Genomic DNA, 22,412 nt, shown 5'->3' with positions numbered 1-22,412 from the left:
TGTCTTCACATCCATTTGTTTGAGTACCAAATTCAAGCTGGCTACCAATCCGGATTAACATCATCTTCACCCACCTGAGAAAACATCTCGTCAAAGTTGATTCCATTTTTCTGTTGGAATTCTTTGACAACAAATCTGGCCTTGGGCTTTATCAACTTTCCTAGGTCATCTTTCTTCAACTTGAACACCCATTTGTTCTTTAGGACTTTCTTTCATTCAGGAAATTTCACCAACTTATAGATCTGATTTTTCTGCGAATAACTCATCTCTTCTTACATTGCCTGCACCCATAGGCTTCTATTAGCATGAGTTTGAACTTCTTATAAGCTCTCTGGTTCCCCCTCATCAATAAGTAGAATATAGTCTGATTCTGGATATCTCTTCGATGGAATCAGAAGGCAGCCTCTTGCATATCTTCTTGGTTGAGGTTCATCAAGCAAAGGAGGTTCATCACCATCTAACCCATGTGGTGGTACACCAGCTTCTGGTGGAGAGGGTTCTTGGTCCCCCTGCTCGACACCCTGAGCTTCTTCTTCTACTTCTAGATCTAGATCTTGTACATCCTCATTATTTGTTGCAAACTGTAATGGTGCAGGATTTGGGGTATAGGAACTAAGCTCTCTTGATGTTGAGGAAGCTTCAGTTCCTATGTGCTGGTTTTCATGGAACACAACGTCCCTACTTCTGACAATGCTCTTTGTCTTTGGATCCCATAACTTGTATCCGAATTATTCATCTCCATATCCAACAAAGATACATGGAGTTGACTTGACATCGAGCTTCTGTCTCAGCTTGTTGGATACGTGTGCAAAGGCTTTGCACCCAAACACTCTCAGGTGAGAGTAAGAGACATCTTTTCTAGACCAAACCTTCTTAGAAACTTCAAATTCCAGTGGTGCAGAAGGTGATCTGTTGATCAGGTACCAAGTAGCACGAACAGCTTCATTCCAGAATGGCTTTGGTAACTTGGCCATACTGAGCATGCATCTTGTTCTTTCCATGATGGTTTGATTCATTCTTTCAGCTACACCATTGTGATGAGGGGTATATGAGACTGTCTTCTCATGTCGAATACCATGATTAGCGCAGTATGCAACGAACCTTTTGAAACTATATTATCCTCCATTGTTTGTTTACAGGCACTTCAACTTCTTTCTCGTATCTCTTTCCCCTAGGGTGTGGAAACTCTTGAAGTATTTGAAGACCTGATCATTTGATTTCAAAACATATACCCAAACCTTTCATGAAGCATCATCAATGAATGTCATGAAATATCTATTACCTCCCAATGACTCTTCTTCCATGGGACCACATACATCAGAGTGTACCAGACTCAACAACTCTGATCCTCTCTTTGTAGAGGAATGAAATGAGACTCTGCCCTGTTTACCAAACAAACAGTACTCACAAGGGTTTAACGCTATTCTTTTGGAAACTTTGATGAGTGTCTTCTTCACAAGCCTATCCAACCCCTTTTTCACCCATGTGTCCAAGTCTCTTGTGCCACAGATTCTGTGATGCCTCGTCTTCCACTGCATTGAGGCTATCATAACCGATCTTCACATGGGTCTTGTACAACGTACTGCAAATATGTCCTCGGGCGACAACCATGGCACCTTGTGACAGCTTCCAAGTGCCTTTGCTGAAATAGCTGTCATAACATAGTTGATCAAGGGCTGTTCCAGAAATCAGGTTAAGCCGAAGGTCAGGAATGTGTCGATCCTTCAACACCATGGTGCAACCAATGTTGGTTTCTATCTGCACTTCGCCAACTCTCACGATCTTCGAGAAACTGGTGTTCGTCATCCTTATCGTACCAAAGTCTCCTGCTTTGTACGAGTGAACAATTCACTAGGGGAAGTGCTGTGGTATGATGCTGCTATGTCTATCACCCACTCAACATTGTGGCCTGCAACTTGCAGACACATCTCGTCACTGGTAGAAAGTTTTGTCACATCTCCCGAATGAGTGACAAGAGTTTCACCATCTTCTTTCTTCAACTTAATGGTTTGACCTTACGCCCTTAAAAACTTGCGGCAGTTTTTCCTTATGTGGCCCTCTTTGCCACAATGGTAACACTTCATGTTACCCATTTGCTAGTTCCTGCTACTATTGGACTTTCCACGTGGTTGAGACTTCCCTCAGTTTCTACCTCCACTTCTCCCTCTATCATTACCTTGAGGTCATTCTCTACTCTCGGTGACAAGGACATGAGATTGATTCATGCTCATCTCCTTGTCTGGCCTCCTTATTGAACAAGGCATCCTTAACTATCGTCATGGTAAGTTTACCATCTGGAGTAGAGTTACTTAAGGAGACCACCAACCTCTCCCAACTATTTGGTAATGAATTGAGAAATAGCAGGGCTTCTTCTTCATCGCCAAGATTCTACTTGATGGACTCGAGCTGGTTAACTAGGTTTTAAAATTTGCTAGTTCCTCGGCAATAGAGGTGTCACTCTTCAACTTCAAGTTAACAAGTCATCTCATCAAAAGGGCCTTGTCTCGAGTAGTCTTAGCTTGATAGATATCCTCCAACTTTTTTCAGAGGTTATATGCATCTGTCTTTTGGGCCACGTGGTGAAAGACACTTTGGTCAATCCATTACCTGATCTGACTGATAGTCTTCTTGTGCATCTTATTCCACACTTGATCTCGTATATTCATTTGGCTTATTCCCTTCATTTTTCAAGATGTCAGATAGATCTTTGCAGTTCAAGAGATCCTCTATCCGAGGTCTCCAAGGATTTTAGTTTAAGGCAGGCAGCTTTATCGTGGCCCCTGATGCTGAATCCTTCATAGATTTAGACTGATTCTAAATACAAAATTCTAGAATAGGATCTTTGGGGTAGAATATTGCAAAACGGATAGCACCGTTGTGTCTAGAATGCTTGATTTTGTTGGAAACAAGTCTTGTTTCGTCAAAATTGGACTTAGATAACACAAGGATGAGCAAAAAAACCAAAAAATGGACTTTGTCGTGCGTGCATTGTTTGGCAATTGAAAAATGCGTAGGCGCATGGACGTCACGCGCCTTTTAGTGGTCAGTTGTGTGCGAAATGCATGGACGCCATGCGCAAATACTTCTCTGGAGCGCTTGCGGCGCCTGGTGCACGTGGGGTCACGCGTTCAATCCTCTCCTTGGCACATGTCAAGAGTGGACTTCACTCTTTGATCTTCAGGAGGCGCGTTTTCTGTAAAAACTTCTTCCAGCAATCGCTTTGATATCACTTGTTGGGAAAAACAATATAGCAGAATGAATAAAAACGGAAATAAAAGAGCACACCCACGCAGTTAGTGGCACCAAAAATTTAATGTGGTTCGGCAACTACCTACATTCACAGAAAAGAGCTTCACTAATAAATACTGGAACACAATAAAATATTACAGAGGAAGAGGATCACACTCCACTCAACTCAACTCTCTTCTTTTCTCTCAGAGCTCTCTTGACTCTCTCTCTTTTATCTTGTTCCTTGGTGTCTGAGGCTCTCGCTGCGAGCCTCTATTTATAGGCAAATATCAGTATGAATGCATTTAATTTGCATTCAATTGGTAACTACGAATGCAGTTACCTGCTGAGCGATGAGCGATGAGCGATGAGCATCCATTATGGACTGCTCAGGCATGGGCATGGTCTTCAACAAATTCTAGCCAAGAAGGGAGGAGGACAATACAAGCTTCATTTAGTTCCTTGTATCTTGGAGGGATAGATAATCTCCTTTCATTGATGCAAGAGAGCTTCCCTGAACTGGGTTTGGTAAGAGAAGATTGCACTGAAATGAGCTAGATTGAATCAGTCCTATACTTTGGTGGATTTCCAAGTGGCTAATCCCTTGATGTTCTACCAAACAAGACTCCCCTAATAAGACCTTTTTTCAAAGTAAAATCTGACTATGTGATGGAATCTATTGCCGAAGTTGGCTTCGATGGGATTTGGGAGAGATTTTATGAGAAAGAGGCAGAAACAACAAAATTGATCTTCACTCCCTATGGGCAGAAAATGAGTGATTTCGGAGTCTGCAATTCATTTCCCCCATAGAGCTGGTAATATATATAAAATCCAATACTTGGTCTATTGGGAAGATGAAGGAATTGCAGCATCTGAGCAGCATATAAGTTGGATAAGGAGGCTGTACAGTTACATGGCTGCCTATGTTTCAAAATCTCCAAGAGCTGCATATATGAATTATAGGGACCTTGACATTGGAAAAAATAATAACAAAGCCAAGACAAGCTATAGACGAGAAAGAATATGGGGTGCTAAATATTTCAAGAAAAACTTTAACAGGTTGGTTCATGTGAAGATTATGATCGATCCTACTAAATTCTTCAGGACTAAACAAAGCATTCCGGCCTTTTCATCTTGGTGATTAGTGGTGATATTTAGAGATCTATATGATCTCTAAATTAAAGATTGCATGTACTCGGCGATAACACCTTTTTCTCTACCTATTTTCACCTATTGATCATATTCCATTTAATATGCACAGCTAACGGCTATATATGGATACACACACGGACGGACGAGCACACACTGGATTGTAAATTTTTTTGTTTAATTTTCACAGATATATGTATATTAATGAGGCATGCATGTTCATGGAGATCATACAAAAACAATATCAAATTTTATATTTTGGATCCGTTGGTTTATAATTTATATATGAATACGTGAGAATTGCTAATTAATTAATTATGAGATTTTAAAAAGGAAATCTTCAAAAAATATTTCCGGTGATAAGCGCTAATAATGCTTTTGTTTTCAGCATTTTTGACATTGATGGGCACTGCTAGCTGGTGAGAAGGGGAAAACAATGAAAACGAAGAAGAAGAAGATGATGGTCAGCACGGATCATTATTGTCAATATTGTACCACGTTATGCATGGATATCTTTCGATTTAAGTAAAGATTAGGTGGGTTATTATTCTATATAAAAATTCTGATTTTTAAAATCCTCTATAATTCTTAGGTTATTTTATTATCGAGAATTTTTAAATTTAAACAAGTAAATTCAAATTAAATAATTAGAATTTTCACTACATAAAACTTTCTCACTTTTAAAGTAGGCTAAAATATATGAGATATCCTAAAAAAGGGAAAATTTTGGAAATTGTTGACAGTCGTTTATATTTCCTACCCATTAGAAGCTGACAAAGTTAACCCGATTCTTCATTGCACAGGTACATTCCGATGGAGGAGATTCCAGAAAACTACGGCGACTTCCACTAGAAGAAATTTGACTTTTAGGGATAAAATTTATTAGGGACAAAATAAAAGTCATTTTTGGAGATGAAATTTACCTTTCATCTCCAAAAATGCCTGAGCTATTAAATTCATTCGAACGGAAAAATATCCATTCGAACAAGATATTTTGTGACGAACAAAATCGTCTCAAAAAAGGAAAATCGGTCGAACGGAATAAAATAGATTCGAACATGGAATTAATGTCCATTCGAACAGTATATAATCTGTTCGAATAATAATATTGACAGGAAATTAGTTTAATTTTTCTGGGGTAAGTTAATAACCGTTCGAACTTAAATTTCTTTGTTCGAATGGATAGAGATTCAATTAATTTTTTTATTAGTATGGATTTGTGCATATATTTTTCCATTAAAGTAATAAATATTTTTTTCCATTAATTTGTTATAATTTTCAAAATATAAAAATGTGTATATATTATATATTATGATTTGTGGTGAGTTAAAATATTTATAAATTTATAAATTACTTTTATGTAATTAACTTCAAAACTTTATAATGATTTCTTTTATGTTAAATTTATATAAATATAACTTTAAATATAGTATCATTTTTTATATTATCATGAATGGCAAGTAAAATGGAAAAAATAAACAAAGTAGTAAACACGAGAAATAAAAACCATACATTAATTAAATCTCAAATATATAATGTTCAATACAACATAAAAAAGTAAAATAATAACTAAAACGATCATAATTATTGATTCCTTAGTATATCAACATCCTCTTGCAATATTTTAATAGATCCTTCCAGATCCCTAAGCTTCTCTATAATGGGCTCAACGAACTCCACAAATAGAGCTCCTCCCTCGCCGCCATTCTCCTCCACACACGACATCAAACCGCGGCCTTCTTTGTGTTCCCACGCCGCCGTCATGCCACCTCCAGCCACTATCTTTTCACTACATCTTCCTTGACCTCCTAGCAACCTAAACCACCCATCCCCAGCTCCGATCCACCACCGGTGAAGCTCCACCAACTCCATTTTTATTTTGAGTATTTTGGCCTTCAACCGCCCTCTACGCCACCACCCATTGCCAACCACCACCACCATTAGCTTCACCGACATCCCTAAGCCCTTCCATTGTAATCTCAAGTCTTCATTTGTCCCCATTCGAAATCTTGCATTTTGAGACCCAAGGCCATAGTGCATTTTGCACTGTTACGTTGTTGTGCTGCCACCTCTTGCACCTCCCTGATCCCTTGAAAACTATATTATAGCGTTGTAAGTATTTTTCCAAATAACTTTTGAGATTTAAATGTATTTTTGCGCTAACTCATTTATTTACTATGATTGGTTGGTTGTGCCGGACTGAGTCCGAGGAGTAAGGGGGTCGGTGGGATTGGAGGATGGAGTTGTTTGTGTGATTAGTTTATATTGGGATTTGTTGGTTGTTGGATATTGATGTCGTATCTTGTATATTGCATGTTTGCACGCATGTTCATATTTGTAAATGGAAACTGGGTTTTCGTGTAACTGCATTCATGTTCATGTGTTTATTGAAAATTGAATTTTCATGTGAAAGGAAAGAGACTGTAGGGATGGTGGTAGAGTGCATATTTCATCATATGCATGCATAATTGTTGGTTCCATTAATGCACTTTTATCTTGTAGGTTGTTTAGATTATTACTTACCTGCAGTACCATTTTATGGTACCGTAGATTTTGATGCAGATGAGGACGAAGAGCCTGAGGGATCGGCTCCATGAAGGGAATGGCATGTGGTTGCTTTTGGATTATGGGATTTGTTTGCCTTTTATTTATGTATTCAGCTTTCTACTTTATTTTACGGATAACTGTATAACTTTTTAAAATCAATTTATTTTGAATATTTGTATTAAACAATTACGAGTACTTAGTTGACTACTTTTAAATTATCCGCTGCATTTTTGTTGTACATTTTCTGCATGTACACACACTTGGCACTTATTGTTGGGATGGGTGACCTGTAGCATCACAACCGGGCCTCGACCTTTCCCTCCATGGGCAAATGCCCCTATCGTGACGGCCAGTAGCAGATTGGTCCCCCGAGCTATCCACCTGTTGCCCAGGGCGAGAGAGAGAGAGAGAGAGAGAGAGAGAGAGAGAGAGAGAGGGGTTAAGGAAGGTGGGGGTTTTAAAACAAAACCCTACACCAAAATGACATCATTTTATTAAAAAGATTTGTTTTGAGCTCGGTGGTACTTGTGATGCTCCCAATTCCCACAATTCCAACAGTAGTAATTAAGATTAACATAATAGAAGTAAGTGATTGATCAAGTAGCTAAACTCTAAAGAAAATTCATTATTGATGGTCCAAGACCATACATATTAATAGATATAACTGTTATTTATTTGTTGAATAGGCAGATTCGCTGAAAATAACATAACTATACTTAACAATAAAACACTAGGAAAAGCCCACAAGCGACGAAGATTTTTTATTGCCTTCGAAAAAAGGAGAAGTCCCACCCTTATCAACATAGGAATTATAACTTGAATGAAAGGTATGATCCATGAATGGTATGTATAGTCTACAAAAATCTGCGATACCATAAAGGGGTATTGCAGGTAAGTAATAATGCAAACAACCCACGAGATAAAAATGCATTAATGCAACCAACAAACATGTGTACACATGACGAAACACGAGTATGACCCAAAAACCTTATTTTTCCCGAAAATGATTATTTTCCAACGCACGCCAAAAATCTCATTTGACCCAAAACATGCCATAAATAATATCCGCCATTTTTCTAGACAATAACTCAACATAATCATTTATCGGACACTGCAGGTGGAAATCATAGGCAGGACTCTACTACCATCCCTGCTTACCACCATCCCTACTGCATGCACCGTAGGCGTGAATCACAGGCGGAACTCTACCACCATCCCTGTTTACCACCGTCCTTACCACGTGCACCGTAGGCAAGACTCTACCACCATCCCTTCTTACGACCATCCCTACAGTTCCTTTTCACATAAGAGGTACCTATCAGAGCACTATAGGCGGGAATTACAGGTGGGACTATACCACCATCCCTACCACATGCACCGTAGGCAGGAATCATAGGTGGGACTATACCACCATTCCTGTGAAATCTCTTTGTGCTATAACACTTCTATTCAAATAATATTTTTTATATATAGTACTTTTTCCATCACCAAAAAAATTCTCGTAGGTATTGTTTTGCTTTAAATTAGAATTGTCAAAGAGTAATTAATTTTAACTTATTACCATTACCATTCTATTGTTTTACCATAGTATTTGACTGAATTTGATCTATTTAATTCGAATGTAATTAAAGTAATGTGATGAAACGTTATTTTTACGTCCAAATGCAAATTTCAATGGACTTGATGTGTGTTAGTTTGCAGGAATATTGAATTCATCGTTTGAATTTATTCAAATTAATATTGTTGGAATGACACCGAATTGTATTTGAAAGTTATTTTTGCATCCAAACATATTACCATTTAACGTTCGAATGGCGTGTATTAAGTTTGAACCTATTTAAATTGTATATGAATGTGTTATAATTAACATTCGAACATATTATAATTAATGTTTAAGTGATGTATAATGTTTAATTTACACGTGCTTGAAGTGGCCGATTCAAATGTTATTTGATCGCTTGAACGTTTTCAATGATCTTCATCAATTGCATTCCTTGGTTTGACTAATTATGAAGAATTAATTATAAAATATCTACAACAAATACTGTTTTTTCCTGGGAGTGACTATCATGGGAAAAAGTATATTCATAGTGGAAAAATATTTTTTGCCACCAATTTGTTCCGTGCGAGACTCGTGGCATATAATTGGTGAATAAAGTCATGTCTTTTTATACCAAACCACAAGTTTATGGGAAAAATCTTCTTTTTCCCATGAACTACCATGGTGGTTAAAACCTTTTTTCTTCATGGCAAATAAGGTCTCATATGGTATATGATGTGGTGAGAAATAATATCATTCTCCATGGAAAGAGGTTGTGACAAAAAGTGTTTACCCATGACATATATTTTTCATGGAAAAAGTTGTCTTCGTGGGAAAAAATTATTTCTGATAAAATACTTTCTTAGGAAATATATATTTTCCACAAAATACTTCGTCGGAAATACTTATTTACGGAGAAATCTTATAGCGGGAAATAATCACTACCGGCAAAAAAAAAAAGTATTTGTCACAAGTTGCATTCACGGCAAATGCTAAGAGATTTCAGAAAAAAAAAATATTAAATAAAAAAATGAGACTGAGCCAAAAATAATCATAACAAATAGTTTAATATAGGCTGAAATAAATATATCTGAACCTTGGAGATTCAAATTCACGCTTATAATAATTTAAAAAAAAACATGTAAAATTGTGCTAATAATCACAAGAAAAACTTGTAAAATGGTGACTGGCGGAGCTGTAGGCAACTAATGGTGGCGATGGCCATGGCTGGAGATGGCGAAGGTGCACGAATTTGCTGGGATGAGAGAGAGAGAAAGTGAGAGAGAGAGAGCGAGTTGGCGAGAGCACAAGGGGCTGAAGGGGAAGACCCACAGTGGCTTGACGGTAAGGGAGACGTTTGCGGTGACCCAGCAGGGGGGAGAGGCTCGACAGTCGGGGAGAAAGGAATAAGGGTTTTAATTTTATTAGTATTTGCAATAGGATTTTATCGCTGCAAAAGCTAATAACGTCGCCACAAAAGCTGATAACGTCGCCGCAAAGACTAATAATCCAGAATTAAAAAAAGGTTTGTCAGTAAGTTTATATGTAGCGAGAAAAAGTCACCGCAAAAGTTTTTTCCCTCAAAATTTTACTCGCCAAACGTGATCTTGTGGCAAAAGACTAATGTTTTTTCCCATAGATGGTTTTCGTGTCATCAACTAAGTATTTGCCACGATAGTATATCTTGAAAAAAAATTTGTGGGAAAAGACAATATTTGTTGTAGTGAGTTAAACTTCTTTTTTTTTTTTAAATCAACATAATAATCGATTTTATTGAATTGAAATATGGCATTCAGCTAGTACAAGAGGTTCAATACATTCAACAACACAATTAATATCTAAAAATTCATGTTCTAAAGTCACTACGAATTGAGCAACTCGATGGGCGACACCATTCAATTCTCTCTTGACATGCTGAATTTTCCATAGTGAATTAAACTTGGATGTTGTAACACACCCTTGTGATTTGTATGAAATAATAGAATATTATAATGAAAGATCTTACTTCGAGAGTGAGGAAACCTCCGAGAATAGTAGAAGGAAGAAGAAAAAAGTAAAGGAAAAGATTATGACATTTTTGTATGAAAAACAGTGTATGGTCCACTACAGCTATATGCATGTCATAATTCCCTAACGAAATTCTTCTTCACTACTGGACCTCGTGGGCCAACTCTTAAAATAAGCAACATAAAGGAATTAAAATAAAGCCTATTACGTGTCTAGCTATTACATCTCATTAAAGTGGGCCTAAACACATTAAAGTAGGAGTGTCAAATTGTGTTAACGAGTCATATTCGTATCATGTCAAGACATGTATATTATACTTAATAGATCAACCGGAACACGACTTATTAAATATTTCATGTCAAAATCTCAAACCCTAACCCAACCCATTAAGATAACGACCCGACCCGAACCCGACCCGTAATAGTCGGGCAACCCCAAAAAAACCTCTTAAGGCTTTTAAGTGAGTTAGGTTGAGCCCATTCCTTCATATCCTTCAACTTTTCTGGGTTGGCCTTAACTCCTTGGGCTAAAATCAAGTGGCCCAAGTATGAGATTTTTCGACAACCGAATCTGCACTTGGACTTTTTTGCATAGAGCTAGTTCTGCCTTAGTGTTGATAGAGCTATGCTTAAGTGGCCCACATGCTCCTCTTCATCCCTACTATACACCAAAGTTTCATAAAATAAAATAAAAACAAGTACAAATTTTCTGAGATAAAGCCTAATACCTCATTCACGAGGCTTTGTAATGTAGAGAGGGTATTGGTTAGCTTAAATGGCATAACCAAAAATTCATAATGGACTTCATAAGTTCTAAATGTTGTTTTGAGTTCTTGGGGCTTAACTCTAATTTGATGATAGCCGAATCTCAAGTCCAGCTTAGAGAATATTGAGGCCCCATTAAGCTCGTCTGGCAACTCTTGTACCATCGTTATAGGTAATCTATCCCTTACTGTGGCGTTGTTCAGCCCCCGGTAATCTACACACAATCTCCACGTGCCATCCGCCTTCTTTATCAATAATATCATAGCAGAATATGGGTTTTGGATTGGTTGTATAACCCCATTGTGCAGCAACTTCTTCATTATCTTCTCTATTTCATCTTTCTAAAAATAGGGATATCAATAGGGTCTTATCGAGATGGGGTTTGTGTTTAGGTTAAGTGTAATGGCGTGATCATGAGATATAGGTGGGGGTGACCCCTTGGGTTTAGCAAATACATCAACATAATCTTCTAATAGGGCTTGAACTGTAGCTAATGCAATTTGGTTGTTATTTTGCTCACTGCCCCCTTCTCCAACCATTTGTAAAACCACCCCTTTTTTTCCAACTTGTTACATTTATTCAAATAGCCCTCTTCAATCAATTTAGATTCTGCTAGTCCCTTTAAAGTAGGGGTGGGCAGCGGCGGCCCGCCCCCGCTGCCCTTCCCTACTTCCGCCCCGCCCTGCATGGAGAGGGCCTAACGGGAGTGGGATGACCCCAGCGAGCCCTGCCCTGCCCTGCCCCGCCCCGCCCCCCACTCCGCTCCACATACATAATTTTTTTTTCTATTTATATATATAAATGAATATATTGTATATAGATATATACAATTTATTAAAGACTTAAAATTGTATTCAAGTCCTAAGTCCTACATTGCTTAAAGATGACTATTGTATTATCTTGGTCTCTTATATAAAGGTTGGCCTACAAGGCCAAGACAATTCAAAATCTAACTCTAATGAGTTTAAGTTTTTTTTATATTTAGAAATTTTAATTTATTATTTTAATTATATTATAATTTGGATCTAAAAAAATTTTTTTGGATCAAAAATTTTTTTTAAATACAATGTGTTAGCCTAGGCTGGGGGCGGGGCAAAAGGGGTTTTTTGCCCCGCCCCCCCGGAACTCATGGTGCGGGGGAGGCCCCCCTCCCCCCCGCCCCGCACCATGCGGGTATCACCCCTACTTTAAAGCCACTGTTTGTCCCTTGTAATCAAAGCTCATGGTTAGTTTCTCAAAATTCTAAAGAATTGGTTCGAATTCTCTCAACTATTGTATTCCCAGTACCATGTCACACCTTCACCCTATCACATTTCCCTTCACTTGAAATTAATTCCCCACTTGCCACTCAAACCTTTACCTTTTCTGTAACACTCTCTTCTAGCAAGCTAGGGATGCCACATATTTTCATAAATAATAATAAGCAAGAGATCTCATATTTTAATAAAATAAATATTTAGTTCATAAAAATAATTATTAATTAAAAAATATTTTAAGAAAATATAACCGAAGTCTGAATTGAAACATATCTGACATAAAATTAACTAAAAAGCCTAGAATTAAATCATACTGCTCCCTTTAAGCCTAGCCCGTTTGCTCGTTTTTATCATCATCACCCGGGTGGATAAAAACATAAAACAAATTAAAATGTGTCGATTAATCAGTAAGAAACTCATCATAAAGTAAACATACTTGACATAAGATTTTTCAGAAAATATTTCACGTTGAGAATTAAAATCATGATTGTTCATAAATATGTTAATGACATATAAATATGTTGATGACATGCATGAATTGAAAATATTTTTAGTATATTGACTTATCTGACTGATTTGAATTATCTGACTTATTTGGATTAACTAACTTGTCTAACTGGCAAACACACTTAACTTTATGTGCAAGGTTGTGTATTGGTTCCACATTTTGTGACCATAAGGAGAACCGTTGATCTAATCTGATAAAATACTATGGTGGATCACGCTTAAGTCTATAACATGCACATCCACCCTGACTGCATTGGTACCATGCATCTGAATAGCCATCTGCTTAATCTAATATGTATCTTACACTTGACCTTATAAAAACTTATGTGTATTATGCAACGTGAGATCCGCGAGATGCATAATACATATATAACTATAATGTGGGAAATGAAAGATGATCATGAATTATGATAAATGACGTGCTTGCAAATATCATAACATGTGTGGTACATAAATATTGGCTTCCAAAGAATTGGATTTAATTAATAATAATGTAACTAACTAATATATGTCAATCCCAATTTATGATCAAGTTACTTACCTCGTAGTATTACTTCTGAATTTTCTCTTTGTAACTCATCACCTATACGAAGTACTAAACATCACTAAAGTTTTTAAAATTGTCTTATAATATTCTATTTATTTAACACTACAAAGATTTCCATAAAATCCATATAGATACCATTCATTCCCATTTTGAGGCTCTATAACTTTGACAGATATATGTGAGTTAGTATAGGATTCCAATTCTACAGAAATAAGAGAATTCCACATAAGAACAATTCCCCCATTGAGTCCTCTACTGTCAATAATGAAGCTCCTATCACACCCAAGTTTGTTCCTAATTTTTTTCATCCTTTCTCTCTTGCTTTTTGTTTCAATAAGAAAAAAGATGTTTGGCACTTTTCATTCACTAAGCAGTGAAGCTCTTGAACTGTACGAGGGTTTCCAATCCCTCGACAATTCCAACTCATGCATTTCATTGATGATGGTGGGGCTGCCTCCACCTTTTCCTCCTGAGTTAAGCTCCTTACAGGTATGAGCATATCTCGTGGTTTCTTGAAATGAGTTTGTTGATTACTGTTGTCAAGTTATGTGTTATCTCTTTTTTTACTGCTTGTTTCACTTCCATCAGTTGTTTCCATCTGCATTTCAGTTGTTCTGTTTATATTAGCCTGTCTTGCTCTCTTTTTCTAGCCAATCTGTTTTTTCCTAACTTCCTCACCTTTTGCCATTTCCATAGGTTTTGTAACTGAATTTGACAAATTAATAGGGGTATCAGAAGAATTTGTTATTGAACTGCTTTGTGCCTTTGTCATAACCCATTTTGCTTGATGAGATATTTTTTCCTGTGCTAGATCAACTGACTTATTCACCTCAATTTCAGCATAGTTGTTGTGATGTTCCAATTGTAAATCACATTTTCCTTTGTTTGAACAGCTTGGCTCTGATGAAATAAAATTAATCACAGGATTTTCTACAAGCAATATGTCATCTGCTTTATTCTGTTCTACCATACCTGGTTTTTGAATTGATTGGTCTTGGACTCTCCCATGGACCCCATACCTTCTATCCCCTTGTCCATTTGTATTTGAAGGGGATGCCCTCAACCATTTACCATATTGAGATATACTACCAAACCCAGTTGTGTTTTTTCTTGCCTTCTCTACATCACAATTCCTGTCAGCATGCTTAATTGCCTCACAATGAAATCAAAACAAAGGTAACCTTTCATATTTGAATTCTATCCTCCTTTGTTTTCCTTCCACTCTAATCATCTTACCTCTGACAAGATGTTTGGTAATATCCAGAATTACTCTAATTCTAAGATATTTACCCCAAGCCAAGACCATTTTCATCCACATCGACAGTTAGTACCTCCCCCACTGTTGAGCCAATTCTACCCCCTTCATATGTCATAGCTGCTAGAGGCAATCCATGAAGTTGAATCTAGAAGATTTCATGATTAAACTTCATCTCTTGTGGAGGAGTATTACTATCAAATAATTGAATACAAATAAGATTTTTGTCAAAAGACCATGGTCTGCCGTGTAGGACTCTTTCTATATCTATCAGTTTCTGAAATTCAACTAAAAATTTGTTGTGCCCTTCTCTTTAAAGAGTAGCCCCTCTGGATTCCATAATTTTGTTATCATGGCTTTGAAAGCCTCATTGTTTATAGATTTTTCCATTAGAATATGTATAATCAGACAATTCTGACTTCTTAAATCTGATCTCCTTGTTTCTTCATCAATGAATATTACGATTTCCTATTCTTCCTCAGTAAGTGTAAAACCTTTCCATAATCTTTCCAACTCATCTGTCACGTTCGACTAGGTTGTTTGAGTACTGAAACTTTGAGAACTACAAACAAGACCTAGCCACTGCCTTACTTAAGAAAATGACAAAACACCTTACCCTCATAAAAATGAAATGACTCTATTAACTTTTCCAACATTAATATTCATATCACGTGACAGTCGTCCGTAAATCTTACAATAGGAAATGAGTAATGCTTATGAATAAAATAGATAAAATGAATTAGTAGATTTTTCTCTAGCAATATCCGTAACAATTCATAAAAAAATATATAAAGAACAAAAACATGTTGATCATATCAAAATTCGGGGGCAACAATAATTTTAGTTTATCATGGGTACAGACACTATTGAATAGGTTAATTTTTTGAACCTGCTTCAAGCTAGGATGACATGACTAATCAACGAATCTTGGGGTAAATGGTCTCTTCTGCTTATGTGGCCAAATCGTGAGGTTAAGTTATGTGAAAGACGAGGCCAAATTGTGAGAACAGTTATGTTTAGTTGTTAAAGTGAGATCACCACATCCTAAACTAATTATTAATGAGATTCACTATTTTTCAACTTTCTTAAAAAAATTAAAAGAATTGCTAGAACCACCGAGAGGTGGCCTTTTCAAAAGTTCTATCGATAAGTGCATTTTGCACTTTTTTATTTTGTGTTTTTTAAGTATTTTTTAAATCTTTAAATATTTAAAAAAAATCACACTCATTAAAAAACACTTCTTTTACTATTAAGTAAAAAAAATCAATCCGTAAGAATTCTCAAAATCACCTCTTAGTGGTTCAAGCATTTTTTAAAAATTAAACTCATCTAAATTTATTTTATCCATTTAAATATATATCTCAATTCAGATCAACTCAAACTCAGTTACGTCGAAACTAAAAACCAACAGCGTGTAATAAGCAGGGCCGGCTCAATGGTAAGGCCATTTAGGTCATTGCCTAAGGCCCCCACCCTATGTAAGGCCCCCAAAAATAAAAATGAAGTTTTTTTTTTGAAAAAAAAAATTTAAAATAATTTTTATAGTTTTCAATGTGTGTAAAGCCCCATAATACCAAATTTAATATTTAATATAATGAATTATTTATATATTTAAGTAATTTTTTAAGATCTTACTAAATTGAAGTACAAAAAAGTCTCATTTTAAGTTGTTGTAAATATAAATTCACAAAAATTATATTTAAAGAAATTTTAAAATATTTTATATAATAATTTATATTTTATTATATTATAATTATAAATGACTGATTTTAATTTCGGCCTCAATTTATATTGAGCCGCCCCTGATAATAAGCGGAGTTTTCCTAACCCAAAACGAAAAGCCCATGGAGTGATTTCTTACTTGCAGCCAAAAAAAGTTGCAATTCTTAATTCTTAATTTTGGCGGGAAATAAGAGAGAGGGAGAGAGAGCATCCGAGCATGAGCTCGTCGGCGATGGAGGCGGAAGCCCCTGATCTGGTGTGCCAGCTCGACAACGTCCAGGGCATAGTCGATGCCCTCACCGCCGTCCGATGGAAACGCCACCAGGCATGCCCCGCCCTCTCTCCGCATTCGTCTTCCTTTCCTTTCACTTCCTTTCGATAAAATGAAAAAAATCTAGGGTTTCATGTCGTTGTCATCTGATTGGTTGTAGCTTCCGTCTTTTGGATACTAGGACGCAGTCTTGGAACTTTCTGAACACGGCGTCGTTTTGATCGTGGAGGAAACCCGTTGTCTTCAAGCCAAAGTCTATCTGCAGCGCGAGGTACCCACTATCCTTTTTCTATTTTACTCTTACGTAATATTCTATATCGTCTGCTTAATTACGGAAAATATGTAGGAAACAAAGAATGGAAAACTAAACTAGAATTTCCTTTTAATTGAGCTGTTGAACTGTTTGTGTTAGAGCTTTAGCATTGGATTATGCAAATGCAAATGCAAAATTTGCATAATATGACGTGATTTTACATTTGGTTATTCTACTTAAAACCTATTCCCACGTTGGATTATCCATATATTAATAAAAATAATAATAAAATATTATAATTTTAATAAATTTTTTTTTTTCAATTTATTTTTTGTTCTATAATATTTTTTGAGAAAATACCAGAAAAGGCCAGGTGACACCGGAAAGCAGTGACATATATATATATATATATATATATATATATTTTTTAATTTCACCATAACTATGCTGGAAATTATCTGAAAAGCATCATAACATAGCTGGAATAATGCTAAACCTGCAGAAAATGCCCTGAACCGGAAAGCACATGCCTGTATTGGTCATAAATTTACTGAGCTGGGAAAAGAAAAAAGTAACAGAGTTGAAAGAGAAAGAAGAGAGAAAATCGAGAAAGCAAGAATCTTGTATATTCTGATCTTGTATTGAATTGACAAAAGAAAGAATGAAGTTGAAGATAGATTTAACAGAGAAGTTGAAACCAGATTTATGCAAATTGAACTAGATGGGCTTTTAAACAAGATGGCTACTGAATAAGATGTGTTAAGAAAACATTTTTGGATAAGTAAAACAAAATTAAGATGGGTCCAGAATTGAGAGACTACTGAGAAATTTCATAAACTTTTAAAATGCATTATTATAGAACTCCACCACATAATGACCCGAAGATCACCAAAATCTTCACAGATCATTCAACCATAGCTACTCGCAGTTGAATTGCCGAGAATGAAGTGAATGAGAGGTAGAGTCCGAATCTTGGTTGAAGACTTTAATCAAACAGATTATGGCAAAAGCAAAAGTATCAAAGAATCAGCGAAGATATCACGAAAAATAACCATGATTTCACTACATCAATAAGTGTTCCCCTAATTAAAGTAAAACAAGAAAGATGAAAAAGAAACTTCAACGAAATGAGACTTTCATAAGAACACAGCTCTAAAGAATTTTACAGAGTCATAGCAATCCTACATAGTATAAAAGGCCCCAAATTCACCAGACAAAATATACATGGCAAAACCAAAGCACTAGAAAAAAAAAATAGCACTAATCAACAAGAAAGCAGAAATTGTCTCAAAATTTAGCACCTTTGGTGCGAGAACTGTTGCGGCTTTGACAACCAGGCCCTTAAACGACCTCTGAGAGAGACCACACCCTACTGTCAAATGCCCCACCAAAGGGCCGAACTTCGCAGCTTCAGTAGGCCGAAGCTGAAGCATGAAACTCTAGGAGAAAAGGCACGAGGGCTTCAACGACTGGAGAGAAGAGGCACAAAAATGAAACCCTAGGAGAACAGAAAAGGCACAAGGGTGAAATGAAGAGAATTTGCTGGCGGGAGGAAGAAACCGAGAGAAGAAAAACAGTTGGTAGAATAGAGATGAAAAATCGAGGGAAGAGAGAGAGTGTTCAGATGAAAGAAATAGTATTTTAATACTTTTGGTTGAACTACAGTGATGGTCAAATATGACCGCAAGAGATAGTTTACTGTAGCTGAAAGTCATCTTGTTTAGATTTGGATAATTCAATGCAGGTCAGTTTCATCTTCTGTTAACCAAATTATCCATTTTATTTGCATTTGCATAATTCAATGCTAATGCTCTTAGTGATTTTAGTTTATGATTTCCTAGGATATTAAGACAAGTTTTAATATGATATGCAATTTTTTTTTATTCGTTCAAGTCTATTTTTCCTAGCGGCCAAACAGGGTATGATTTGTTTGAAAAGGATTTTTGGAACATAACTTTATTATAAATAGTGATATGGAACAACTATTTTCCAACCCATTTTACAAATCGATGAATGTGATAGTGCCACCTCGTAAAAAATATATAAGGATTTTGTTTTTGGATTTTGATTTTCCCAATCTTATTTGAATTTCAAATTTCACATAACCTCCTTCCATTTCACACGAGATTGTGAAAAGAGTTGTAAAAAAGGTCATGTTTCATTACATTCTTATTAATATCTACATGTATCGTGTGTACTTGAGCTATGCCTATTTACTTGTCTCAATGAAAATTTTCTTATAGAAAAAATATCTGCATGTAGCTTTTCATTCGATATGAGTATGGTGCACAAGGACGGCCTAGGTTTGGAGTGAGCTTGGGCCTCTTGGTGGATTGCTTGAACACATTTTCAGTGCCCGGGCGCTCAAGCATGATTGAAATTCGATATCCAGGACCAGATATGCAGCTCCTTCTCAAGTATGTTGCGTACTTTACCATCTATTTTTGTTCTTTAGCTCCATTTTAATTTTAGACGTGTCATGTGTAGTTATTGATTAAAGGGTGAAAATTTGATTGATTGCTATCTAATTAACCTCTAGGGGTTGGCTCAAGTGGTTAGGGCCTTGGTTTTGGTGGCAAGCTACCTACAGGTATGAGGTTTGGACCCTTAGGTGCAAACAATTTCTAGGGGCCACGTCCCATTGGTGAAAATCCGATGATTTACCTGATCCATGTGATAGGGATGTGTTACACGGGCCCGAGATTTAATTGGCTAAAAGACATATTGCGTTTGCAGGGTCTCCAAGATTCCCCATCTTAAAAAATTGCTTTTTCTTGGAGAATATTCAAAAAGAAAGGGAATTGAAGTTCTGAATCTGAGATTTTTTCTCTTTTGGTTGTTGTATGGAACTGAAGTCCTAAAGTTTTGACAGTCAATCAATGGTGCAGTACAAGTATTTGCCTTCCTTGAAACCTTAGTTTATTGAAAATATAAACCGCAGATGGAACAAGCCTTGCATTTTCTTTTCCTTTCCGTTGTGTATTTTTTGCAATGAACCAAAGAGCTCCTAATTCCCCTTTTCAGAAAGATTTTTTTTTTTTTTGTTTTTTCATGTGCAAGCTAAAACATGCTTGGGATGAGTATGGTGGATTTGGATTGGTTTTTACTGCATAGATACTTCTTAAAAGTATTTCCAATCACAATGGGGGATACACATTTAAATGGAAAATTCTCGGATCTGGACATTTTCAAAACTTATATGAAATCTTCTTTTGGCTTTGTTTTTCTGCTGAATAGTTGTTACGAATAGAGAGTTGAGAAAATAGAAAGGCCTTCAATTTAGTATCAAAATCAAAATCTATCTTTATACCAGAGAGTTGGATAAAATATCTTCTGCACCTGATGATGCTTTATACTAGGACTTGTAGTTCGTAGAGTGACATCTGTATATTTCTGTACTGATCCACAATCTAAATTCGAGTTTGATGCAATATTGTCTTTATTTTTGAAGGTCCGTTGATTCCCTGGATGCATGCATATATGCAGAGATCAGGACCAGAATCCCAGACACAATATCGTGGGACTACAATTTTGAACCTGCAGGAAGCACCCCGCTCAGTTTTACTGTTAAGGTATTCTCTTGTACATACACTTTGGCACTGCTTTGGTCTATCCTCATCCGGTGTTCTAATGCATGATAGTGGTTGTTTTGTAACTGCTTTCTGATTTAACAATTGCTTTGCATCTCTCTCTCTCTCTCTCTCTCCAACTTTTTGTAGTCCTCTGAATCATAATGCAAACATATTGTGCTTGTGTAATTGTACAATCTCTAAACCTTAGTTGTAACTAGCGCACATGACCTTTCAAAATCTACCTTAATTTATTTGAACTCAAAAAGACTTTATTTTCAGACTAATCTTCTTGCTATTGTCAACGCTTTCCTCCATTTGTTCAACCTCGCACAATTTTCCAGGTTCGTTGCCTAATGGAGTTCATTATAAATTGAGCTTCAACCTGTGTCAGAGCATGTATGTGAATGCTATATGTGTGTGTGGCGTCTGCATGTCCCCTTTCTTAAGTTGTTAATGATGGACTACAAGAATGTTCCTTAGTTATATAAATGGTAAGTATGCATTCGATTATTTGGTTGTAAGGTTTGAAGGTAGTGCTAGATGTGATGTTATGCCGTTTACTATGACAACCTACATGTCTCAGGGTATACTTAAGATCATTAATCCAAGGCTTCTTTTCTGAGTTTTAAGAGGTATAGGCCTCATGATGCTTGTGTAGGAGTTTTGATTAAACTATAAAAAATGTTCCTCTAATAGATGCATAAGTATGTTTTTCAGCAGATATAATGCATTTTCCTAGCCTTCTATTCTAATCAGGAGCCACTTTTAATATTTCATTTCATGATATTTAAATTCCAGTCTGCAGCATTGAAGGAAGCTATTGATGATCTCGAATGGCCTGGATCAAGTATCCAGATCATGCTACAACCAGTTCCTCCTTCTGTCACCTTCAGAGGTGAAGGCCATGGGGACTTGCAGGTGATGGTCTTAACTCATTTATTTATTTATCTTTAATTCACAATAAAGCTTTTAGTTTGTCCAGATATCAACATTTTTTCAGTTTTAAATCCTTGCCTTTCTTCCAGATAGACTTCATGTATTATGCAAATACTGATCTCTTGATTGCATTTAGCTGTGATCGGCAAGTTTCTTACAGGTAGTTTATTGTTTTTTACTGACTTCATTTGATGCATCATTTGACCCTCATGAAAAGTGACTGTCGGTTCTTGCCTTGGTCTTAATAGGTATAAATACAAGTTCCTTCGAGCAACAACTTCAAATATTCCCAGCAGCGTTATCAAAGATAACAGAGGAAGCAAGTTGACAATTGGGCGAGGCGGGATGCTGAAAGTTCAGCACCTGGTTTCAGTGTCGAGACAATCCATTCCTCACCCACACATTGATTCTGCTGGGTATCAGCAACCCAGCAGAATCGCTTACATCGAGTTCTTTGTGAAACCTGAGGAAGATGAAGACACTGTAAATGATTAACATTTGCTTCGAAATTTGTGCAACTGGTTGCACATTACAGCTTGCTTCTCAATGAATCTGATTGTCTCCCAGCATATCTCTTCATGCTAATTTTGTCTCTCTTTGTATGCATGAGAAGGGGACAAGGACGTCTGTATCATAGTCGTTCATATTTCGAATCGTCGCACGTCATTCTTTTTTCTGAAATGGTTTGGGATTGGATGGCAAATCAACCCCCATTTCAAATTTGCTCGCAAATTCTAGCCGAGACTAGGCCTTAATTTGGTTTTACTGTTAGTTAATTTGTATGGACGAATTGTAGTTCTTGGCAATAAAAGAGCTACTATATTTATGATTTTTTTTTTTTTTTTTTGAGTAAACAGG

General features: G+C 36.4%; 1 protein-coding gene across 1 annotated transcript; it reads left to right on the top strand.

The window, feature by feature from the left end:
- The first annotated feature begins 16,618 nt into the window (after positions 1–16,618).
- Positions 16,619–22,120, top strand: LOC109020226. The gene is made up of 7 exons (XM_019002647.2): positions 16,619–16,847; positions 16,975–17,064; positions 19,309–19,463; positions 20,498–20,618; positions 21,417–21,536; positions 21,644–21,714; positions 21,803–22,120. Exons 1-7 carry the CDS (start codon positions 16,740–16,742, stop codon positions 22,047–22,049), a joined length of 912 nt encoding a protein of 303 aa, XP_018858192.1. The 5' UTR covers positions 16,619–16,739; the 3' UTR covers positions 22,050–22,120.
- Positions 22,121–22,412: the final 292 nt, after the last annotated feature.

This window comes from Juglans regia, chromosome 2 (assembly GCF_001411555.2).
Source record: "Juglans regia cultivar Chandler chromosome 2, Walnut 2.0, whole genome shotgun sequence".
NCBI classification, from domain to species: Eukaryota; Viridiplantae; Streptophyta; class Magnoliopsida; order Fagales; family Juglandaceae; genus Juglans; species Juglans regia.
The sequence above is the reverse complement of the archived record's forward strand: the minus strand, read 5'-3'. Positions and strand labels throughout refer to the sequence as shown.

Bases quoted from the DNA above. Each gene is read 5' to 3' on its own strand.
- LOC109020226 (XM_019002647.2), top strand. From the start codon at position 16,740: ATGAGCTCGTCGGCGATGGAGGCGGAAGCCCCTGATCTGGTGTGCCAG. The intron at 16,848-16,974 runs GCATGCCCCGCC...TTTGGATACTAG, and splicing joins TCCGATGGAAACGCCACCAG to GACGCAGTCTTGGAACTTTC. The intron at 21,537-21,643 runs GTGATGGTCTTA...CCTTTCTTCCAG, and splicing joins AAGGCCATGGGGACTTGCAG to ATAGACTTCATGTATTATGC.